This window comes from Melanerpes formicivorus, unplaced genomic scaffold (genome assembly GCF_026170545.1).
Source record: "Melanerpes formicivorus ecotype bairdi unplaced genomic scaffold, bMelFor1.0.p_v2 SCAF_15, whole genome shotgun sequence".
Lineage (NCBI taxonomy): Eukaryota > Metazoa > Chordata > Aves > Piciformes > Picidae > Melanerpes > Melanerpes formicivorus.
In genome coordinates this window covers 11,581,951-11,605,146 of record NW_027142367.1, presented here as the reverse complement: position 1 = coordinate 11,605,146, position 23,196 = coordinate 11,581,951, and the positions used below count along the sequence as shown (strand labels likewise).

Here is a 23,196-nt window from a genome sequence, read left to right as displayed (position 1 = left end):
GATGCAGACCTCAGTGTCACAGTCACTGCTCACATCAAGACAGACCTGGCCTGAAAGAGGTTTTAATTTAAACAGACAGACAGAAGAGAGATACAAAAACATTGCTTACAATGCATTCATCTTCCTCTGGAGGATTAATCTTGCTGGTGTTTCCCCTTCATTAAAAAAGCATAAAAATAATTCCTCTATGCTGGATCTAGTTGAAGATATCCTTGCTGACTGCAGAGGCGTTGGACTAGATGACCTTTAAGTGTCCCTTCCAATCCAGAGCAGTCTATGAATAATTTCAGATTGGGTTTTGGGGAGCTCTGAGCAACCTGATCTAGTTGAAGGTGGCTCTGCTGCTTGCAGGGAGGTTGAACCAGATAACCTTTAAGGTCCATTCCAACCAAAAGCAGTCTGTGATTCTATGATTCTCATGTAACTGTGCATGCAAAAGTGTGCTCAGACATGCATTATGGTGAGAGCTATTATATAGAGATCAAGTGTTGCCGTGGCGGTGTATCAACACAAACATTGTTATATGAGCAAGAGTTTGCAAGGCTCCATCACTTACATGTGGCAAAAAGCCCTGGGTGTGCTCCAGAGGTTATCCCCAGCAAACAGCCCTGAAACTTTCATAGCAGCCCTTGCTGTCATCTGTTACACAAACCCCATGCTGCTACAAACCCAACCAATTTAGTGCTGCCTTAAAGTGTCACTGACAGTTCAGAAGATGCTTGCTACTGCTGTGTTTTTGCTGTTCTTTTCCCAATGCTCCTCCTCTTTCCGTGATTTCATAACTTTCTATGAAAAATTCTTCCTGAACTGTTAGTAATTTGGATGCACTTTTAAAGGAGGACTGTGCACTGCTATAAAATCAGTGTGGTGGCTGGGTTTTTTGCTTGTTGGTTTGTTTTGTTTTGTTTGTGTGTGTGTGGGGGTTGATTTTTGGTTTGGTTTGGTTTTTCTTGGTGAGGTAATGTTGATATTTACCGAAGTGGAAATTCTTCACTATGTTGAAAAAACTACAAAGAAAATGCCTAAGCTTTGGGAAGTTCAAGCTAAATAATTGTATTTTTTTGATTTCTTGAGCTGAACAGTGGCATTTCATGCTTCTGGCCAAGTATTGTTAAAGTTCCTTTAGCAACTTGAATTTCAGCCTGAATTATTAAAGGCTGGCAATCAAAAATAGAATCAAGCTTCCACTTCGGTGATCCTTGCAAACACTGCTTCATATGAAGTATTTTTAGTATGTTGTAGACTAAGAAAAGGTCTGACTTTGTCTGACTGGAAAATAGCTTAGGCTACTGACTCTGTACTGAGTACAGATGGTTTTTATACCAGGAGTGTATGTGTGTAAGATGTATGGCTGGCTTTTGTTTTAACTCTGGGCTCCAGTGTTAAATATCAGGTATGTGATTCCCCCTTCACTATTGCACTTCATAGTTAAGTATTTTTTTAACTAAAATGCTTCTGTGCTAAGTGTATGAACGTGGAATGCAGGCAGGTGATACTTGCAGTTTGTTCTGGGTTTGGTATAGAGATAATGCTGTATGAAGAAAAGTCTTAGAAGGGCAATGAAGCTGGCAAGGGATCTGGAGAATGAGGTTTATGAGGAGCAGCTGAGGGAACTGGGGTTGTTTAGTCTGGAGAAAAGGAGGCTGAGGGGGAGACCTTCTTGCTCTCTCCAACTACCTGAAAGGAGGTTGTGGCAAGGTGGGGTTGGGCTCTTCTCCCAAGTAACTTGCAGTAGGGCAAGAGGAAATGACCTCAAGTTGTGCCAGGGGAGCTTTAGGTTGGATATTAGAAAAAATCCTTTTAGTGAAAGAGTGGTCAGGCATTGGAACAGACTGCCCAGCGAGGTGGTGGAATCATCATCCCTGAAGGTGTTCAAAACCATGTGTAGATATGGCACTTCAGGACATGGTTTAGCGGGCATGGTGGTGGTGGGTTGATGATTGTACTTGATGATCTTAGAGGTCTTTTCCAGCCTTCATGATCCTTTCCTTCCCAACTGCCCAGCACACTCCATGCTGGAATTGGTGAAGCACATGTTTTATAAGCCTGAATCTAGATGACAAAATGGATTCTGCACTGTTGCCTCTCAGTGTACATCTGAAATTATTAACTGTGATGTGAGCTCAGAAAAGATTGTCTGCATAGCAAAATGACAGGACAAGGGGTGATGGATTTAAACTAAATGGGAAGAGACCTAGACGAGAGAGAAGAATTTTTTCACGCTGAGGGTGGTAAAACACTGCCCCAGGTTGTCTAGAGAGGTGGTAGATGCCCCATCCCTGGAACCACTCCAGGTCAGGTTGGATGGGGCTCTGAGCAACCTGCTCTAGTTGCAGATGTTCCTGCTGACTGCAGGTGTGTTGGACTAGATGACTTTTAGAGGTTTCTAAACCCAAGCTATTCTGTGATGTGTTTATGTGACCACTATGGGTTATGTACTTCATGTAGACAACACTTATGTATATACTTAGCTATGTCTTGTCTTCACAATAACTTAATAACTTTGGGTTTTGTTTCATAGCAACATTTTTTTTAGGTTATCTACAAGTAAAGACCAACCTATCTGCAAGTGGAGATGTATGTTTCAGTTTCTTCCACATCAGAGATGTACTCATTATATAATAATGATAATGAGATTATGCTAACTGCAGACCAGGCATTACACTGCTACAATGATGCCAGTTACTTAAAGAACACACCCAGAACTCACATTGCCAAACTGGAGTTTTCTTCTTGTCTTCCACATTTGAATCTTCATCTTTGACAGTTAATGATTGTATTTTTTCCCCCCTGATTTCTTAGGAGTTTATAATTACAGAGATAGGAGAAATATGTATTCTGGGCACCCAAGCTCTCAGGGACTTTTAAAGACTCTGCTTGAAACCTGTAGAGCCCTTCAGCATTCATCAAAAGGCACAAAGTGCAGGATCCCAGGGCTCTCTTGAGCACTCTTTTAGCTGATATTTTACAGTGTCAAAGTCTCTTTGACTGTTGTGTAACCTTTTAGGTGATTAAACGTGCTTAACTAGTCTTTAGAGGTGTTACTTGTCTCCTTTCCCTGCATAGTCTCTGAGAATGGTAGAGATTCATTTTCTGGTCTTTCTTCAGATCAAGACTTATAGCTCACACACCACGGTAAAGAACTGGGTCACTACTTTTAATAGTTGTGAAGAGCACAGGAGTACCTTCTTGCTTTAGGTACTTCATAATCTCCATGCTTTATACTTCTCAACATGTCCTTTGTTGGTATGTAATAATTTTAAAACCTGGGCCATGAAAAGAGCAAGCAGTTTGGTTGCACCATACCCTGCAAAACATGGGAGTAAGTATGTTCCATTACATCATCTTACATACCTCCTTGAATAGGCTGTTGAATTGTGGGTCCCTCACTGCAAGAATTACATTTATATGTTGGAGCATGTCCAATGAAGGGCAGTGAAGGTGGTGAAGTGTCTAGAGCACAGGTGGTGTGAGGAGCGGCTGAGAGAACTGTGGTTGTTTAGAAGAGGAAGGCTCAGGGGAGACTTTCTTGCTCTCTACAACTACCTGAAAGGAGGTTGTAGTGAGGTGGTGTGTGTATGAATCTGTTCTCTCCAGTAACAAGCAATAGGATGAGAGGAAGTTGCCTCAGGTTGCACCAGAGGTTTAGTTTGGACAGTAAAAATAATTTCTTCCCCAAAAGGGTGGTCAAGCCCTAGAATACACTGCCCAGAAACATGGTGGAGTCACCATCCCTGAGGGATTTAACAGATGTGTAGGTGTGGTGCTGAAGGACAAGGTTTAGTGGTGAATTGTTAGTGCTGGGTTGATGACTGGCCTTGATGATTTTAAAGGTGTCTTCCTTTATCTAGGAATTCTATGAATTCTATGATTCCATGATTTCCATACTGTTGCTCTCTATATAGGTTTTCTTGTTCATACCTAGACCTCCTACCACAGGCAGAAGTATTTGGAAGTGCTCAAGTAGCAGGACTTTCAAACAAGAAGTATAAATAATGCAGTCCTCTGTTGCAGTCCCTAGTGCTTCTTGAGAGAGTTGTTTGAGGTAGTTGTCCCACTGGCCCTACTGTTGTCCATGATTCCAAATCCTCCTACCAGAAAGACAAATGTGTGAGAAATCCCTGCTGAATCACAGCAATATCTCACAGAGAACTCCACAGGCCTCTTGGATCCCAAAACTCTACTTGGACAACAATTGGATGACGTGTGCAGAGCATCAATGCGAAATGCAGCTTCAGTCTTGAAGCAGTTTTACCACATTTGGCTGCAGGATCCCCATAATTTTTGCTGTACGTGAAAGAATGGAACTACTGATCCTTTTATGTCTGTCCCAGAGGGAAAAATGCCAGAGATATTAGGTCTAGCTGGACATGAGCATTACTCAGCCTGCCCTGCAGTGAATGCTTGGTAATTGGTTATTCTCAATGGAGAAACAAAACTATTGTGAATGACCTTGATAAAATCTGACAGGACTACAGAGGAGAACTTGAGAATTTGTCTTTGAAGGCTATGCATGCTGTCCTTCAGGTAGTTTTTGATGTGTGGATGAAATGAGTTGGTCTGTGACAACTTGATTGAGTGTTAGGCAATCATCCTTGGTACAGCTTCCAGGCACTAGAATAGAGAAGCTAAGGTTAGGGAGAATGAATTTGTTCAGAAACAAGCAAGTAAAGCTTAACAGTTCTGAATGTGTCTAATGTGACAAGAGATTTTTGAAAGATATTTCCTGAAGTGGAGATAGGTGTAATTTCCAGAGAAGTGTCGTATTTGAAAGATCATGCATCTAATAACCCCTGTACATTCATAGAGTTATGGAATCATTAGGGTTGGAAGAGACCTCTAAGATCATCAGGTCCAACCATCAACCCCGCCCCGCCCCCCCGCAATGGCCACTGAACCATATCTTGGAGTGACATGTCTACACTTTTTTTTAACATCTCCACTACTTCCTTGGGCAGCCTGTTCCAATACTTGACCTTTCTTTCAGTAAAGAAGTTTTCCCTGTTGTCCAATGTAGCCCTCCTTTGGTGAAATTTGATGCCAGTTGGGAGAAGGGACTGAGCACCACCTTGCTGCAACCTCTTTTCATAGAATTCTAGAGAGCAGTGGAGTCTCCCCTCAGCCTCCCTCAGTCTAAACAATGCCAGTACTCTCAGACACTTCTTAGAACACTTGTTTTCCAGATTCTTCACCAGCTTTGTTGCCCTTCTCTGAACCTGCTCCGGTACCTCAATGTATTTCTTATAGTGAGTGGTCCAAAACTGAACGCAGGATTTGAGGTGCAGCCTCACTAGTGTCTTGTACAGGGAGACAATCACTGCCCTCTTCCTGCTGGCCACACTATTCCTGATACAGGCCAGGATGCTGTTGGCCTTGTTGGGCACCTGCGAACACACTGGCCCATATTCAGGTGGCTGTCAACCAGCACCCCCAGGTCTTTCTCTACTGGGCAGCTTTCCAGCCACTCTCCCTCAAGCCTGTAATATTGTGTGGTGTTGTTGTGACCCAAGTGCAGCGCTTGGCCTTGTTGAACATCATCCCATTGGCCTTGGCCCATCAATCCAGCCTTTCTAGATCTGTGTGCAGAGCCTTCCTACATTTGAGCAGATCAACACTCCTACCCCATTTGGTGTTATTCATCTCCATCTCTGTGGAAACAAACATGATCCATCCAGTCAGCGAATGCAGTGGTTTCCCTTTATCCCACTCGTGTTGTTGTGTTATGGAGCTAAAGTTTAGAAAAGAAAAAAATACACACAGAAAACAGTGGTTACTGAGCTGACATAGTCCTTTAGGAATGCAATCCAAGCCTTGTGGTGCATACATTCATGGAAACATTAGTTCAGAGCCTCTGCAGAGGCTGGAAAAAAGGAAACGTGACATAAAGGAGTGGAGCAGAATGAACCAGGACAAAATTGTGCTGCTGTGTTAATGCCATAAGAGGCCTGTGTTTTGTAGTGGTAGTGATACCCAACCCTAAAGGGATGTAGCTGAACTGGAAAAGAATCACAGAATCAAAGAATGGTTTAAGTCTGAGTTTTTTAAATGTCATCTAGTCCAATCACCCTGTAATCAGCAGGGGCATCTGCCACTAGATCAAGCTGCTCAGAGCTCTGTCCAACCTGACCTGAGCATTGCCAGGGATGAGGCATCTGCCACCTCTTTGGGCAACCTGGGCCAATGTTTACCACTCTCACTGTAAGATGTTTTTCCTTCTATCTAGTTTAAATCTCCCCTCTTTTAGTTTAAGATCATCACCCCTTGTTCTATTGCAACAGGTCCTGGTAAAGGAATGCTCCCATCTTTCTTTTAGGTCTGCTTTCAGGTCTCTCCAGAGCCTTCTGTTCTCCAGTTCAAAAGATAGTTGTTGGGGGTAACAAAGGTATATACAGCAGTGTCCAGGGAACAGAGAGAGAGAGGTAGGATTCTATATGGGAAAATATGCAAGTGAAAGACTCTATCCTTGTGAGGTACAAACTCATAAGGGATGTGGAAATGATTGAGAGTAACCAGTTCTCATTTTTCTCATGATGTGAGAGCTGAGAACATGCAGAAGCATGTTGTTCATATATTGAGCAGATGACCTGTGGCAATTCCTGCTGCAGGATGTTGTGTCTGCTGAAAATTCATATAGCTGGGAAAATTCATGGAGGAGGAATTTACCAAACAGATCTGGTTCAAGCCATCTGAAAAATGTTAGAGCCTTGGAGGGAGCATTCATCTTCTTGTACGCTTCCCTAGACATCTGCTTATGGCTGCCACTGATTGCTGGTGAGAATGGACCTTTGGTTTGTAGCAGTATAGGTGCAGGCATTCTTAGCTGCTTTTCTTTACAGTTTCTAACATTTTAACAGTGGACTGTAGGTTGATGGACATTCCAGTCCAATGGACATTCATGTCCACTTCTGCTGTTGGGTTGGGTTTTGTTTCTGGTTTTTTCCTTGGCATCTCACACTTCTGGGTTTTGTTTTCACAAATTTTTTGTGTCATCAGAAAATTATTTTCTTTCACCTGCTTAAAAATCATTCTGAAAATTCAGAGAGGTTTTTTTCCCTCCTTCTAATCTTGCACTTACTGAATCTGGATCTCTGTTCATAACCTTTAGATTGAGAGTAATTAAAAGGTAATAAATTTCTTCCTCCCTGATTCGTGTGCTAATATGCTGCTCCTCACCTCTATTCAGAATATCAAACATTTGTTTTGCTCACAGAAGCAGTTTAAGATTTCAAAGTGTCTATATCAGGTCTGGATTCTGTCTTTTAGCATGCAAGTATTTGGCCTGCTGCCACCAAATGTCTGGTCTGTGGCAGCGCCACTCTAGGAAGGAAAGGCATTGCTGCTCCTTCATTACTCATCTATACACTTCATGGTATCATAGTATCATTCAGGGTTGGAAGGGACCACAAGGATCATCTAGTTCCAACCCCCCTGCCATGGGCAGGGACACCCCACACTAGATCAGGCTGGACAGAGCCTCGTCCAGCCTGGGCTTAAACACCTCCAGGGACGGGGCCTCGACCACCTCCCTGGACAACCCATTCCAGGGTTTCACCACTCTCATGGGGAAGAACCTCCTCCTCACATCTAGCCTGAATCTCCCCACCTCCAGCTTCATTCCATTCCCCCTAGTCCTATCACTACCTGAGATCCTGAGAAGTCCTTCCCCAGCCTTCCTTGTAGGCCCCCTTCAGATACTGGAAGGCCACAATGAGGTCACCCTGGAGCCTTCTCTTCTGCAGACTGAACAGCCCCAACTCCTTCAGTCTGTCCTCATAGGAGAGGTGCTCCAGCCCTCTGATCATCCTCGTGGCCCTTCTCTGGACACGTTCCAGCACCTCCAGATCCCTCTTGTAATAGGGGCTCCAGAACTGGAGGCAGTACTCCAGGTGGGGTCTCACCAGGGCTGAGTAGAGGGGGAGGATCACCTCCCTCGACCTGCTGGCCACACTTCTCCTGATGCAGCCCAGGATCTGATTGGCTTTGCAGGCTGCAAGTGCACACTGAGAGCTCATGTTGAGCTTTTTGTCCACCAGCACCCCCAAGTCTCTCTCCTCAGGGCTGCTTTCCAGCCAGTTACTGCCCAGCCTGTATTTGTGCCTGGGATTGCCTCGACCCAGGTGCAGGACCCTGCACTTGCTCTTATTGAACTTACCTGAAAGGTACTTTATTAGCGAGGACTCAGCTTGCTAGAATGTTGGCCACCATTTTTCACTGTGCAAAGCAGAGGATGCATTTAATTGGGTGAGAACTTTTTGCTCCTCTCTGCAGCTTTTGTCCAAAAAATATAACAGGTATCTTCATATGGAAATGTCATGGTTCATTTACAGTCTTCACCTGTAGGCTGACCAATGAAACTTCATAGCAAATACATTTGGGTTAAAAGTAATGGATTATTTGTGCAAAATTCTTTCATCTAGAACATGATAGAAAATACATATTAAATTGGGGTGGTTCAGTCTGGAGAAGAGAAGGCTAAGAGGAGATCTTATTGCTCTGTACAACTACCCAAAAGGAGGTTGTAGTTAGGCTTATGTTAGTCCCTTCTCCCAAGTAACCAGTGATAGGATAGGAGGAACTGGACTTAAGTTGTGCCAGGGAGGGTTTAGGTTGTATATTAGAAAAAATTTCTTTACTGAAAGAGTGGTGAGGTGTTGGAATAGGCTGCCCAGGGAGGTGGTAGAGTCACCATCCCTGGATGTGTTCAAGAAGCTGTAGATGTGGTGCTTCAGTATATAGTTTAGTGGTCATGGTAGTTGGGTTACTGTTGGACTTGATGATCTTAGAGGTCTTTTCCAACCTTAATGATTCTGTATTTACAGCTGTGTTTTTAATGCAGAGAGATTAAGAGGGGAGAAGTGGTGTGTATGCACACATGGAATTGATATAAGAAGTACAATATACATCTAGTCGTTCTCTGCTTGACTTGCAGGTTGTTGCTGTGAATACATTTTGCATTCCATTTGCAAGAAAACACAAATGGTGTTGGTAGGATCTCAGCACTTCAGTGAGGTCCACGTTGAAAAATGTTGTGAAGTCTTCTCCTGTAGAAATTGATGTACAGATTTCAGATATATTTATAGTCTGCTGTCATGGTTTAACCCCAGTAGGCAGCTAAGCTCCACTCAATAATGGCTGAATGAATTTTAATTCAAAATAAATATCATTAGCAGCAAATACAGAGAGTTTGCTTTCTCAAAGGAAGCAACTGAAACTCTATATTAAAAGCCTCAAACCCTCTTGTGAAAGAACAAATCTGGCTTAAAATTGTTCAGTGTTCTCATATCTACTAATATCTGACCACAAGTATATGCTGGGTGAGGAGTGGCTTGAGAGCGATCTTGAAGAGAAGGACTCGGGGATAGGAGTTGATGAAAATCTTGGCATGAGCCAGCAGTGGTTGCTTGCAGCTCAGAAGGCAGCTGTGTGCAGGGCTGCATCAAAAGCAGTGTGACCAGGGAGGTGATTCTGCCACTCTGCTCTGCTCTCATCAGACCCCACCTGCAGTACTGTACCCAGTGCTGGTGCCCCCAGCATAAGAGGAACACGGAACTGCTAGAGCAGGTTGAGAAGGGCCATAAAGATGATCAGAGAGCTGAAGCACCTTTTCCCTATGGGGACAGGCTGAAGGAGTTTGGATTGTTGAACCTGGAGAAAAGAAGGCTCTGGTGAGATCTTATAGCAGTCTTCCAGTACCCCAAGGGGGCCTACAAGAAAGCCAGGAAGGGACTGTTCACAAAGGCTTGTAGTGATAGTATGAAATGGAATGGATTGCAGCTTGAGGAGGGCAGATTTAGACTTGGTAATAGGAAGAAATTCTTCCAAGTGAGAGTGTGGGGACACTGGAACAGGTTACCCTGGAAGATAATGGAAGCTGTCCCCCTGAAGCTGTTCAAGGCTAGGTTGGATGAGGCCTTGAGTAACCTGGTGTCGTGGAAGATGTCTCTGCCCATGGCAGGGTGGTTGGAATTCGATGATCTTTAAGGTCCCTTCCAGCCTAAACTATTCTATGAATCTATATTTACTTCCTGTATTTAGTTTGGTACAGCCACCTGTCAAGAAACAGACACCAAGTAGCTGTTGTTTGCTTTGCAAGCTAATGAGTATCATCTGGTGGGGGGGAAAAAAACAGGGGAATGGTTAAGTTCTGAGTCATCTGACAAAATATTTTGTTAACAGAATGGGTAAATTGCCTGTGTAAACTTGCAAGCTGGAGATTAAGACTAGCTTGAACGATGCCATTGTCTATTGATGCAGAGGATACAGCTCAGTTCTAGTAATATTCTGGGCATGAAAACTTCTAGGAAAAACAGGAAATCCTGCAAGAAGCTGGAGTAAGTAGGCATTTGTTATCCCATGCATCACTTTTATGTTTTCATTTCTAATTCAGATTTTTATTATTTTTTCAAGTACACGTAACAGTTTTGACTGTGTTTACCCAAGTCTGGTTGGCATCCCTGCAATGTGTCTATCTCTAAGCAAACTTTTTTCCTCTCTTAGAGCTCAGAAGTATTTGAAAAATAATGAGGAACATAAAAAGGAATATAATATATATATATAAGGAATAGAATATAACACTATATGAAAGAATATTGTTGGGGGTGCTGATGGATAGGAGCTCAACATGAGCCACCACTGTGCACTTGCAGCCCAGAAAGCCAATCATGTGCTGGTCTGCATCAAAAGAAGTGTAGCCAGCAGGTTGAGGGAGGTGATTCTGCCACTCTACTCTAGTCTGGTGAGACCCCACCTGGAGTATTGCATCCAGTTCTGGAGCCCTTATTACAAGAAGAATGGGGATGTGCTGGAATGTGTCCAGAGAAGGACCATGAGGATGATCAGAGGCTGGAGCTCCTCTCCTATGAAGACAGATTGAGAGAGTTGGGGTTATTCACTCTGGAAAACAGAAGCTCCATGAAGACCTTATTGTGGCCTTCCAGTATCTGAAGGAGGCCTACAAGAAAGCTGGTGAAGGACTTTTTAGGGTGTCAGGTAGTGATGGCACTAGGGGAAATGGAGCAAAACTAGAAGTGCGTGTGTTGAGACACTGGCACAGGTTGCCCAGGGAGGTGGTGGAAGCCCCATCCCTGAAGGTTTTTAAGGCCAGGCTGGATGTAGCTCTGAGCAACCTGATCTAGTGTGAGGTGTCCCTGCCCATGGCAGGCGTGGGGAACTATATGATCCTTGAGGTCCCTTTCAACCCTGAGAATTCTATGATTCTAATCATAGAATGGCTTGGGTTGGAAGGTACCTCTAAGTTAATTCAGTCCAACCCCCTCTGCAGTAAGGAGGGACATCCTCAACCAGAGGATGATAAAGAGCCTGCAACAATTTGCCTTATTTTGCTTTGGAAAGTAATGTGAGATGTTGAGGTATATCATGATAAACAGTTGGAAATTCTTGCAGTTTTGCGATGTAAGAAATAAGATCACTCAAAATACAAAGGAGTACAAAAAGTTGGTTGAAATTAAGGAATCCTGAGGTGTTTTTTGCATGTTTATTCATTTTTTTTCCTGTTTAGCACAGCTGTGGATTGCAACATTTGGCTCCATATGGTCATAATTGACCTGTTCAGGACCGCAAAGCCAATCAGATCCTGGGCTGCATCAGGAGAAGTGTGGCCAGCAAGTTGAGGGAGGTGATCCTCCCCCTCTACTCAGCCCTGGTGAGACCCTACCTGGAGTACTGTGTCCAGTTCTGGAGCCCCTATTACAAGAGGGATGTGGAGGTGCTGGAATGTGTCCAGAGAAGGGCCACAAGGATGATCAGAGGGCTGGAGCACCTCTCCTATGAGGACAGACTGAAGGAGTTGGGGCTGTTCAGTCTGCAGAAGAGAAGGCTCCCAGGTGACCTAATTGTGGCCTTCCAGTATCTGAAGGGGGCCTACAGGAAGGCTGGGGAAGGACTTCTCAGGATCTCAGGAAGTGATAGGACTAGGGGGAATGGAATGAAGCTGGGAGTGGGGAGATTCAGGCTAGATGTGAGGAGGAGGTTCTTCCCCATGTGAGTGGTGAAACCCTAGAATGGGTTGTCCAGGGAGGTGGTTGAGGCCCCATCCCTGGAGGTGTTTAAGAGCAGGCTGGATGAGGCTCTGTCCAGCCTGATCTAGTGTGGGGTGTCCGTGCCCATGGCAGGGGGCTTGGAACTAGATGATCCTTGTGGTCCCTTCCAACCCTGAATGATACTATGATACTATGATACTAAATTCTTCTGGAAATTCTGAAATCTGGTATTTCTCTGCTCTGGATTTCACTGTGTCTTCTTGAACACAGAACTTCACACATAGATATGAATAATAGCCTGAAATCTTGTACTGTTGTTTATGGATACAGATTTCAAGGCTTGGACCTGAGCCTTTTAAAGGCTTGTACCTGGGCAGGTAGAGATCAAACCATGACATTAGTTCATTGCTCGCAATTTTTGTCTTGCTGCTGGAAATCAGGCAAAGGCATCAAAGTGAGTTTGTTGTTGTGCAGTGGTGCTGTCTGCCTGCTGTTTCAGTAAGCTGAAATCCGCTGGGTAAAAGATAATGCTGAAATATAAGATACTGTTTTGGGGGGAAAAAAAATTGAAAATGCTTTTTCTATAAAGCTAAATATAGATGTCCTGCTAACAGTGCTTAGTGTGCTGCTGGAAGCTGGCAGGGCTTTCAGGAAAGGAGGAAATAAGTTTGTTTTGATTTTGGGTAGAGAGTGATAGCAGATTTTTAACCACTAAGATAATTCCTGGTAGCTTCAGCATGATGTAAGCTTGCTTTTTTTTTTCCTTTTTAAGGTTTATTTGAAAAGTATGTTTAAGACTTAGTGAAGAGGAGCTGGTGTGCACTTAATTTACCTGGTGGCTCAGTGGCTTGCCATTGCACAATAAATGATTCACAACATAGAGTGTACAAGGCACAACTTTGTCAAGTTTTATTCTTAGTATAGTGCTTCCAAGTGTTTGCTTTCCTCTATCTCTTACTCATAGGTTTGTCTCATTCCACTTCAGCACTCAAGAGGCCAACCTCTAAGCATAGGTGCACCATGCATGTAAAAACGCTGCAGATATTTTGTGTCCACTAAAGGTTGTTTAATAGTAGATAAAACTGGCATGAACAGACATGTCAATGAGGGTGATGAAACACTAGCCTGGGTTGTCCAGAAAGGTGTTAGAAGCCCCAGGCCGGGAAACATTCCAGAGCAGGTTGGATGAAGCTCTTAGCAACCTATCTAGTTGAATATGTTCCTGCTCACAGCATGATGGTTGGACTAGATCATCTTTAATGGTCCCTTCCAGCCCAAACTACTCTGTTATTCTATAGTTTAGCATCATTCTTACAGAACCTGAAACTGGAGGACACTGTCTCTCTGAAGAGTTGGGAACACTGAGATTATGCCTTCACTGAACACTTGGACATAAGAACATATTGAAATTCTAAGGAGATACAAAAATCCGCCTTTGTGGAGCAGCAACAGTGGATGGTATGGAGGTATCTAGAAGGATTTGACTTCTGTTGACTTGCAAGCTGTGTGCTTTAAGACTGGGTCACACCAGTCTCAATCTCCTGTCAGTGAAGCAGCCAGTTGGGTTATGAATCTTTTACAAAACATTGAGAGCCTGTTCATGTGCTCCATGATATGCACGTGCTTAAGTGCTTTTTTGGATGGGGCTAAATTGCTTTTTGCTTTGCAGGTTTAATCCTGCAGTCATCACTGAAAATCTCAGCTGACTTTAGACTTTGTATATGAACTCTTTCTTCATCTTCCATGGTCATCGGTAGGTGTCCTGCTGTGTTAGGTGTAAATTAATGTGCAGGAGTACTGATGAATTCAGGAAGCAGGGCTGGCCCATATTCCTCAGTGTGCTGCACTGCTGAGTCTCCTTCTCTGGAGAGGTTCCAAACCCACCTGGATGGGATCCTGTGCAGTCTCCTCAAGGTGAACCTGCTTTAGCAGTGGGGTTGGACTAGATAGCTGTGGTGAGGTCACACCTCAAGTATTGTGTTCAGTTTTGGGCACTTCAGTACGAGAGAGAAGTTGAGGTGCTGGAGCAAATGCAGAGGAGGGCAACGAAGCAGGTGAAGGGCCTGGAGAATAAATCTTATGAAGAGTGACTGAAGGAGCTGGGGCTGTTCAGTTTGGAAAAGAGGAGGCTGAGGGGAGATTTCTTCACTGTCTACAACTACCTGAAATGACGTTGTGGAGAGGTTGGTGTTGGTCTCTTCTCTCAGGTAATTAGTGATAGAACGAGAGAGAATGGCCTTAAGCTACAACTGGGTAGGTTTTGGTTGGACATTAGGAAAAAAAAATTCACAGAAAGAGTGGTCAGGCATTGGAATGTGCTGCCCAGGGAGGTGGTTGAGTCACCAAGCCTGGATGTGTTTAAAGGTTGTTTGGATGTGGTGCTTGAGGATATGGTTTAGGGGTGAACCTTGTAGAGTAGGGCCAATGGTTGGACTTGGTGATCCTGAGGGTCTTTTCCAACCTGGATCCTTCTTTGTGATTTTGTGTGAACTAGATTATCCCCAGAGGTACCTTCCAACACCTACCGTTCTGTGGTTCTGTGACTGCACATACAAGGTTTTCCTGTCAACCTGAAATTATTACTTCAGGCTTACAAACTCATCTGTGTGTACATTTGAATGTGTGAATCTGTTTTACACCTGTGGCCCAAGGGGGAGATGTTTGTGCTGGATTCAGTGACCACATTTTTCTGATGATTAGCTGGAGCCCACTCTATTATTTTATCGCCTCTGAAACTTTAACAAAAGCCATCTGCAATTCAAAGTTCTTTTCTTGCATGTATCTCAGTAAGTTCTCATAACTCAAGGCACTTAGAGCTGACCAAAGGTGAGATTTCTTTTATTTGGGAAATCATGATGGTTTTATTCTCTACAACTACCTGAAGGGAGGTTGTAGACAGGCGGATGATGGTCTCTTCTCCCAGGCAGCCAGTACCAGAACAAGAGGACACAGTCTCAGGCTGCACCAGGGGAGGTTCAGGTTGGATATTAGGAAGAAGTTCTATACAGAAAGAGTGATTGCCCATTGGAATGTGCTGCCCAGGGAGGTGGTGGAGTCGCCGTCATTGGAGGTGTTCAGGAGGAGACTTGATGGGGTGCTTGGTGCCATGGGTTAGCTGTTTGGGTGGGTTGGATTGGTTGATGGGTTGGACACGATGATCTTGAAGGTCTCTTCCAACCTGGTTTGGTTTATTCTAAATAAAGGTTTATTTTTTTAATCTATTTTTTTTCCCTTTCAGGAATGAACACCAAACATGCAGATTTTTCCAAGGGATAGATATTTTGCATTAAATATTTTCTTAACTTTCCACTCCCAGCTGCCCCAATTTACAATGTAGATGATGTTGACAGAGTCCTATTTGGAACCATGGTGCAGAAGATTAAATTCTCATGACCCTGGTTCCACCTAGGCTCTGGGGTGGTGCTAAGTTTCCTGATGGCAAATCAAGAAGTTACTAGAAAAGATTTCTAGCTGAAAAAAATTCTGTGGCACTGGCCCTTCCTGTGCTGCACAAGTTAATTGCAACCAAGGCTTGCTCCCAGAGCTCTTTTGTTTTAAGTTTTTCACTTGATGATGAGGGTGTTTATTAAAAAATAAGTTTTGAAAAGCTGCAATGGATTATCTTTATCAACTGTAGTGTCACTAGTTCTGGAGATAAATGCACATTAACATTTTTCATTCACATGTTCAGCATGCTGTCAAAGGTTATGTGAAAAATTATTTGTGCTTTGGTATTTCATCTGCTGTGAGCTGAATAAAACATGGTGTGTAAAAATTTTCTCAAGCAAAACTGGTGAAGGTGAGAGTGTTACAGCAGTTTGGGGTACTATGTATGGCTAAAAAGATGTTAGAGTTACCCAAAACCCAGCTGACTTCAGAAAATGCAACACTAGGGTTGTATGAAAAAAAAAAAAAGAAAAAAGGAAATCCCAGGGAAAAGTAATATAAAATTCATAAGTAAAACACTCAAACACTCTTAAATCTACTCTCTAGGTGAAACCATGGAGCCTGTGCATGATTATGATGAAGGAAATACACTTTGGAATAGTAAACAGTCTTAAATTAATCTTTAGAATCTGTTATTTTCCTCCTCAGTTTTAGAATCAGAGAATGTTTGGGCTTGAAAAAGGCCTTTAAAGGTCATCTACTCCCACCACTCCTGCACTGAGCAGGGACATCGTCCACTACATCAGGCTGCTCAGAGTTCATCCAGCACGACCTTGAGTGTTTCTGTGGTTGGGGCTTCTACAACCTCTCTGTGCAACCTAGACCAGCATTTCACCACCCTCAGTGGTCTTAATCTCCACTAGTTTAGATTAAAACCATGGCCCCTTGTCCTGTAATAACAGGCCCTGATAAAAAGATTAACCCTATCCTTCCTTTAAGCGCTTTTTACGTACTGAAAGGCCACAAGAAGGTCTACCTGGAGCCTTCTTGACTCCAGGCTGAATGCACGGTTTCTCTGTGTTGCAAATGATGTGAGGCGCAGCCTCCACTTCTGAATACAATCACAGTATTGGCAGTCAAGAGGTCCATGTGTGTATTGAAGGCAGAAGTCATAGTTGGATATGTTCAAATAGCTAATTGTACTAGAGTTAACATGCCTGTGGCTGGAGGGGGCATGCCATCACTAATCCCACTCTTGGCTGGATTGCCTTTGCAAAATAAGAAATGGATTCCTCTGCCATGTGTGAAAAGCGTCTGGGCCTCTTGAGTCCAGTTTAGTGTGGCAGCAGGGCTAGAGAGAAAGAGGGTAATGAAGCCTTTGCCTTCTGACCAGCTCCCTTCAGGCTTAAGCAGAGGGCAGAAAGCCCTTTCCTGGAGCCTTCTGCAGGGACAAGAAGCTGGACCTACCTCCGTGTATGTTCCCAAGATGCACCAGGGTATGTTTCTAAAGTGACATGCCACGTTTTGGTCCCCAGTATATGCCATTAGGAATGATACTCTGCACCTGAAAGCAAACATACTTAGTGTTTCAGGTCACTTCTGAAACAAATCTGCTCTCTTTTCCATTCATCACAGTTTGCTGAAGCTGGTGGGACCATGCTGGTGTCAGTAAAATCAGGATCCAACACTTAGGCTACAAACTCTTTTTTTCCCCCTAGAGTTCTCTTATTTTAGTCTTGATGGACATACACAAGATTTTTATCTAAGGTAAAAATGAAGGAATGTGTGTTGTGGTTTCTGAACAGCATGTATTTTTTTTTTCTCTGCGGGACAATCAGCTTCTGTTTGTGTCCCCAAGGACTTCAATGTTAACACAACTGAACAGTTAAGTTTATATTTTTTATATATATAAAAAAAAAAAATTGTAACAATGAGGCCCCGTCCTCTTCAACATCTTCACTGGTGATCTGGATGAGGGGGTCGAGTCAGTCATCAGCAAGTTTGCAGATGACACTAAGTTAGGAGCAGATGCTAGTCAGTCAGAGGGTAGAAAGGCTCTGCCGACGGACCTTGACCGACTGGACAGATGGGCAGAGTCCAATGGGATGGCATTCAACAAGTCCAAGTGCCGAGTGCTGCACTTTGGCTACAGCAATCCCATGCAGAGCTACAGGCTGGGGTCGGAGTGGCTGGAGAGCTCCCAGACAGAGAGGGACCTGGGTGTGCTGATCGACAGCCACCTGAATATGAGCCAGCAGTGTGCCCAGGTGGCCAAGAGGGCCAATGGCATCCTGGCCTGCATTAGGAATAGTGTGGCCAGCAGGAGCAGGGAAGTCATTGTGCCCCTGGACTCTGCTTTGGTTAGGCCACACCTTGAGTACTGTGTCCAGTTCTGGGCCCCTCAGTTTAAGAAGGACATCGAAACACTTGAAGGTGTCCAGAGAAGGGCAACAAGGCTGGGGAGAGGCCTTGAGCACAAGCCCTATGAGGAGAGGCTGAGGGAGCTGGGATTGTTTAGCCTGGAGAAGAGGAGGCTCAGGGGTGACCTCATTGCCCTCTACAACTACCTGAAAGGTGGTTGTAGCCGGGAGGGGGTTGGTCTCTTCTCCCAGGCAACCAGCACCAGAACAAGAGGACACAGTCTCAAGCTGCGCCAGGGGAGGTTTAGGTTGGAGGTGAGGAGGAAGTTCTTCACTGAGCGAGTCATTCGTCATTGGAACGGGTTGCCCAGGGAGGTGGTTGAGTCACCATCCCTGGAGGCATTCAAGAGGAGATTGGCCGTGACACTTGGTGCCATGGTCTAGTCATGGGGTCTGTGTTGATAGGTTGGACTCGATGATCCTCGAGGTCCTTTCCAACCTAAGCGATACTGTGATACTGTGATACTGTAATGAAGGATGACAAATATCCTTTTTTCCTTATGATAAAAAGCTGTGTTGTATTTCAGGAGGTTAATTTCAGCTGTTTCTTCTCTCACCACCTAAGTTTTGCACACACAGAGTTAATTTTCTCTTTATGTCATTTAGAACTAAGTTTCCAGTAGAAAGAAAAAGACATGAAAGTAAAAACACAGTCAATTGTGTTTATCCAAACCCCACTATAAACTGAAACTCATCCCTTATCCAAATCTGTCACTTCTTCTGTGGCAGAAATGATGTATCCTGTATTTTGCTGATTTTTAGCACTTCCATTTCTCCCAAGTTGTTGATGTCTCTCCAAAACTTTTGAAATCAGGAGCGTATTATTTCTTACTTTTCTGCAAATTCTAGTTCCTGCTGACACAGCTGAATGTGATGCAGGCAAAGGGCTCCAACCCAGTAGGATCTGCTGGTGGTCCTGTCCCACCGATGGCCATGAAGTGAGCAGCCCTTGAGGAGTGGTGTAACCTGCACTGAACGTGTCTGTCTGTCTGCCTTCCAGCTGTGCATTTTCCCTGCCACATTTACTAGTGCACTGAGAGACTATTTATTATCAGGAGTGTTAATAATTCTTTACAGTTTTCCCTAGCTTTTTTTGCACAAAGAGATCATTTTTTTTTCAACATTTCAGCATTTCAAGAAATCTATCCTGATATATTATGCTAAAAGGAAGTGCAAAAGTTAAGGCTTTGTTAAAGAAATGCTTTGTCCAGCCTACAATTCAGATATGTTTGTTTTCAGGCTCTGAAAAATGAAGTCTAAAATTGAGATGAGTTTCAGAGAGTTAAGGTAATAGGAATATTGAAAGATGGATCCAAGAATTTTACTGGTTCTGTTTCTTAATATGGAAATAGATTGGGAAGTGAATGTCTGTTTGCTGTTTGTATTACCTTTTGTTTTATTTTTCTCCTTTGGAGGTTGACTACAACAATTCATACTATCATAGTATCATTCAGGGTTGGAAGGGACCACAAGGATCATCTAGTTCCAACCCCCCTGCCATGGGCACGGACACCCCACACTACATCAGGCTGGCCAGAGCCTCATCCAGCCTGCTCTTAAACACCTCCAGGGACGGGGCCTTGACCACCTCCCTGGACAACCCATTCCAGGGTTTCACCACTCTCATGGTGAAGAACCTCCTCCTCACATCCAGCCTGAATCTTCCCACCTCCAGCTTCATTCCATTCCCCCTAGTCTTATCACTACCTGAGATCCTGAGAAGTCCTTCCCCAGCCTTCCTGTAGGCCCCCTTCAGATACTGGAAGGCCACAATTAGGTCACCTGGGAGCCTTCTCTTCTGCAGACTGAACAGCCCCAACTCCTTCAGTCTGTCCTCATAGGAGAGGTGCTCCAGCCCTCTGATCATCCTTGTGGCCCTTCTCTGGACACTTTGTTCCAGCACCTCCACATCCCTCTTGTAATAGGGGCTCCAAAACTGGACACAGTACTCCAGGTGGGGTCTCACCAGGGCTGAGTAGAGGGGGAGGATCACCTCCCTCGACCTGCTGGCCACACTTCTCCTGATGCAAAGAATTTCCAAATGCAACTTCTATATGAAAAATTCAGTGCTTGGGATCTGCTGAACTGTTAACTCCTGAGCACCAAAGAGTATTTCTGTCTCAGAGTTTGAAAAATCACCAAACTGTAAAATCTGTACATTTTAATACAGCTGAGTCCACACAGTTTTGTTGTCAAACTCTTTGTCTCCAGCTTTGAGATCTGTAATTCTTTATAGTGAGGTTTGTGGGACACTAGAACAAGTTGCCCATGGAGGTCATGGATGCCCCCTCCCTGGAGGTGTTCAGGGCCAGGTTGGATGAGGCCTTGAGCAACCTGGGCTGGTGGAGGTGTCCTTGCCCTTGGCAGAGTGTTGGAACTAGATGATCTTTAAAGTCCATTCCAACCCAAACCACTCTATGAATAAGTCATAGCTAAACTGTGGCCAAGTGTATCTGGCCCATGATTCTTCAGTGTGGATTGAAATTTATTTTCAAAACCTTCTAAAGGATGAATAAGAGGGCAGTCTGCACAAGGCAAAGCAATCAGCTGGAATTATGCCTGTACTCCTGAGCCAGACTGAGGGATTTATGTTGTTATATGCCCTCCCATGTGATTTCTTTTGGAAAGAGTAATTAGATTAACAGCTTTTTAGTTTCTCCAGATTGGAAGTATCATCCATGTTGTGTCTTTGTACCAGGTATTATGTTGAAAAGCAGCGTCACGTTATTAGCGATGTAAAGTTGCTATCTGGAGACATGAGAAACTTTTCTTTCCTTTTTTTAAACCCTAAAAGGTAAAGGAAATATCAGCAGTAGAAATCATTTGGATCTGTTCTTAAAGAGTGCTCAATGACACTATAATTTAAGTAAGTTTTTTGCTATTATGTTGACTCTTTAGGGCCAATCATGAGTAATATGGAACAGACTTGTAGAATATCCTTGGTCAGGATATTTTTACTGGTTTTATGTTGAAAACAAAGCAATGTTTAGGAACAAGTTCTTTACTATGAGAGAACAGGTTGCCCAGGGAGGTGGTTGAGGCTCCTTCTCTGGAGATATTCAAGGTGAGGCTCAATGAGGCCTTGGGCAACCTGATCTAGTTGAGGATGTCCCTGCTGCCTGCAGGCAGGTCAGACTAGATGATCTTTGGAGGTCCTTTCTGGCCCAGACCGTTCTATGATTCTATGAAATTCACCAACTATATGTATGCATCCTTTTTTTTTGTGTCTTTTTTTCTCTTTTAGGGCATACAGGACGATTATTAAAATCTCTGTGTTTCACCAGTCTATCATTTCTGCTGCTGCACATCATCTTTCAGATTACAATAAACAGTCTTGAAGCTGGAAAAACAATTCAACCTGGTTTTAACTGTGAGTAAAACCTTTTTATTAGTCTTTTAAGCATTGAGATGTTTCAGTGGTTTGAAAGGTGAAGGGTTGATGAGAAGGCACTTAGGGCTGTGCTCCTGGGGGTTTGCAGCTTGCTTCTGTTTCCCAGATTGGTAAGAGTTACTGTTGTTAGGACATGAAAACTAGAGGGGTTTAAGAAATGAGAGAAGTGTATTAACTATTTGGTTCCCACCAGAGATGGATTTTCTTTGTGCTTAGGTTGTCTTCTAAGCTTTCTTAAAATGAAGTGACTACAACTTTGTGTTATTAGATCATAATTCAGTGCATTAGGAATAAAATGAGATACAGTAATGACTACCCCTCTACTCATGTCTTATGCTGTTTCTGATGGAATACTGTAAAGTTCACTTAATTTAAATCTTGACATCAAGAAAACCCCTCCAGCCATGTCCTACACCTCTTTCTGATGGAACTCTCACGTTAATTTCATTGAAGTTTAAATCTCCACCTCAAGATATTTCTGAACAATATTTGTCTCTTTCTTACATGGGAAGAAGGACTTTCATGTTTTATTTATATGTAAACTCTACTTCAAAATATATTGCCCAACATTTTGTGTCTTCCTCTCTCAGAAAATGTTCTCCAGTAATTCAGAAGGAAGCACTCTTTATTGTGCAGAAGTTAATTAAATATCTATCAGTGATTTAGATATGCAACCTCCAGCTAGAAACTATTTGTCTTTGTCTTAGAGTGCTTATGTTTAACATTTAAACGTGTCAGCTTGCCTTTGATAAATGCCCATTTAATTTATCACAGAGTATGCTGCTGCCACTTGAGTAAACAGTTGCACTACAATCCAACAGAAGGAACCTTATGTGAAGTAAAGCATTTGACTTGAAGTAACAAAATTCCAAGGAAACCTGGAGCGAGCATTGCCATGTCACCTTTAACTCAAACCATTTCTTAAAGTCAAAGGCATAACTGTACTTATGAGATATCAGTTTTAACTGAAATGTGAAAAGAGGCTTCACTGGTTCACATCAGACCTTCAGAGTCTAAAAATACATTTTATTATTATTATTTCCAAAAATGTATGTCATTCATTGAGTGAACTGGATTAGTTGCTTTTCTTTACCTGTTTAATATTCTTTTGACTGAAAACATACGATTTTTATGTAGATTCAGGTAACTGTATCAGCCAGACACTGTTTGTATGAATAGAGAGTTCCTAACTGTCCAAGACAGATGCAGCCATTGGCATTTTCTTCCTCCCATGGTGGGAACTGGTGTCTGCAGTGTGAACTTGCTGGAACGAGTCCAGAGAAGAGCAACAAAGTTGCTGAGGGGTTTGGAACACAAGCCCTATGAGGAAAGACTGAGGGAGCTGGGGTTGCTCAGCCTGGAGAAGATGAGACTCAGAGGAGACCTTATTGCTCTCTACAACTACCTGAAGGGAGGTTGTAGACAGGCGGATGATGGTCTCTTCTCCCAGGCAGCCAGTACCAGAACAAGAGGACACAGTCTCAGGCTACGCCAGGGGAGGTTCAGGTTGGATATTAGGAAGAAGTTCTATACAGAGAGAGTGATTGCCCATTGGAATGGGCTGCCCAAGGAGGTGGTGGAGTCGCCGTCATTGGAGGTGTTCAGGAGGAGACTTGATGGGGTGCTTGGTGCCATGGGTTAGCTGTTTAGGTGGGTTGGATTGGTTGAAGGGTTGGACGCGATGATCTTGAAGGTCTCTTCCAACCTGGTTTGGTTTATTCTAAATAAAGGTTTATTCTGATAGAAATAATTGTTTCATCCTGAAGAGTCCACTCCTGAAGAAACAGAATGAACATACCTTTTTTGCCTGTTTCTTAGCAAATTTCCATGTGAGCAGAAGGAAGAACTTTTTCACTGTGGGGATGACAAAACACTGGAACAGGCTGCCCAGAAAGGTTGGAGAGTCTCCTTTGGAGACATCTGAAACCCATCTGGATGTGCTCCTGTGTGACCTGCCTTAGGTGATCCTGCTCTGGCCGGGGAGTTGAACTAGATGAGC

At 43.6% G+C, this 23,196-nt stretch overlaps 1 protein-coding gene across 3 annotated transcripts in view; it reads left to right on the top strand.

Annotated features, from left to right (window-relative positions):
• The window catches only part of PIEZO2 (piezo type mechanosensitive ion channel component 2), a 381,856-nt gene that overhangs the window by 113,432 nt on the left and 245,228 nt on the right, over positions 1–23,196 (top strand). For all 3 annotated transcript variants that reach the window (XM_068147620.1, XM_068147619.1, XM_068147621.1), the window contains exon 3: positions 21,051–21,176. In XM_068147620.1, coding sequence (XP_068003721.1) covers positions 21,051–21,176 — 126 coding nt within the window. The remainder of the gene's footprint in view (positions 1–21,050; positions 21,177–23,196) is intronic.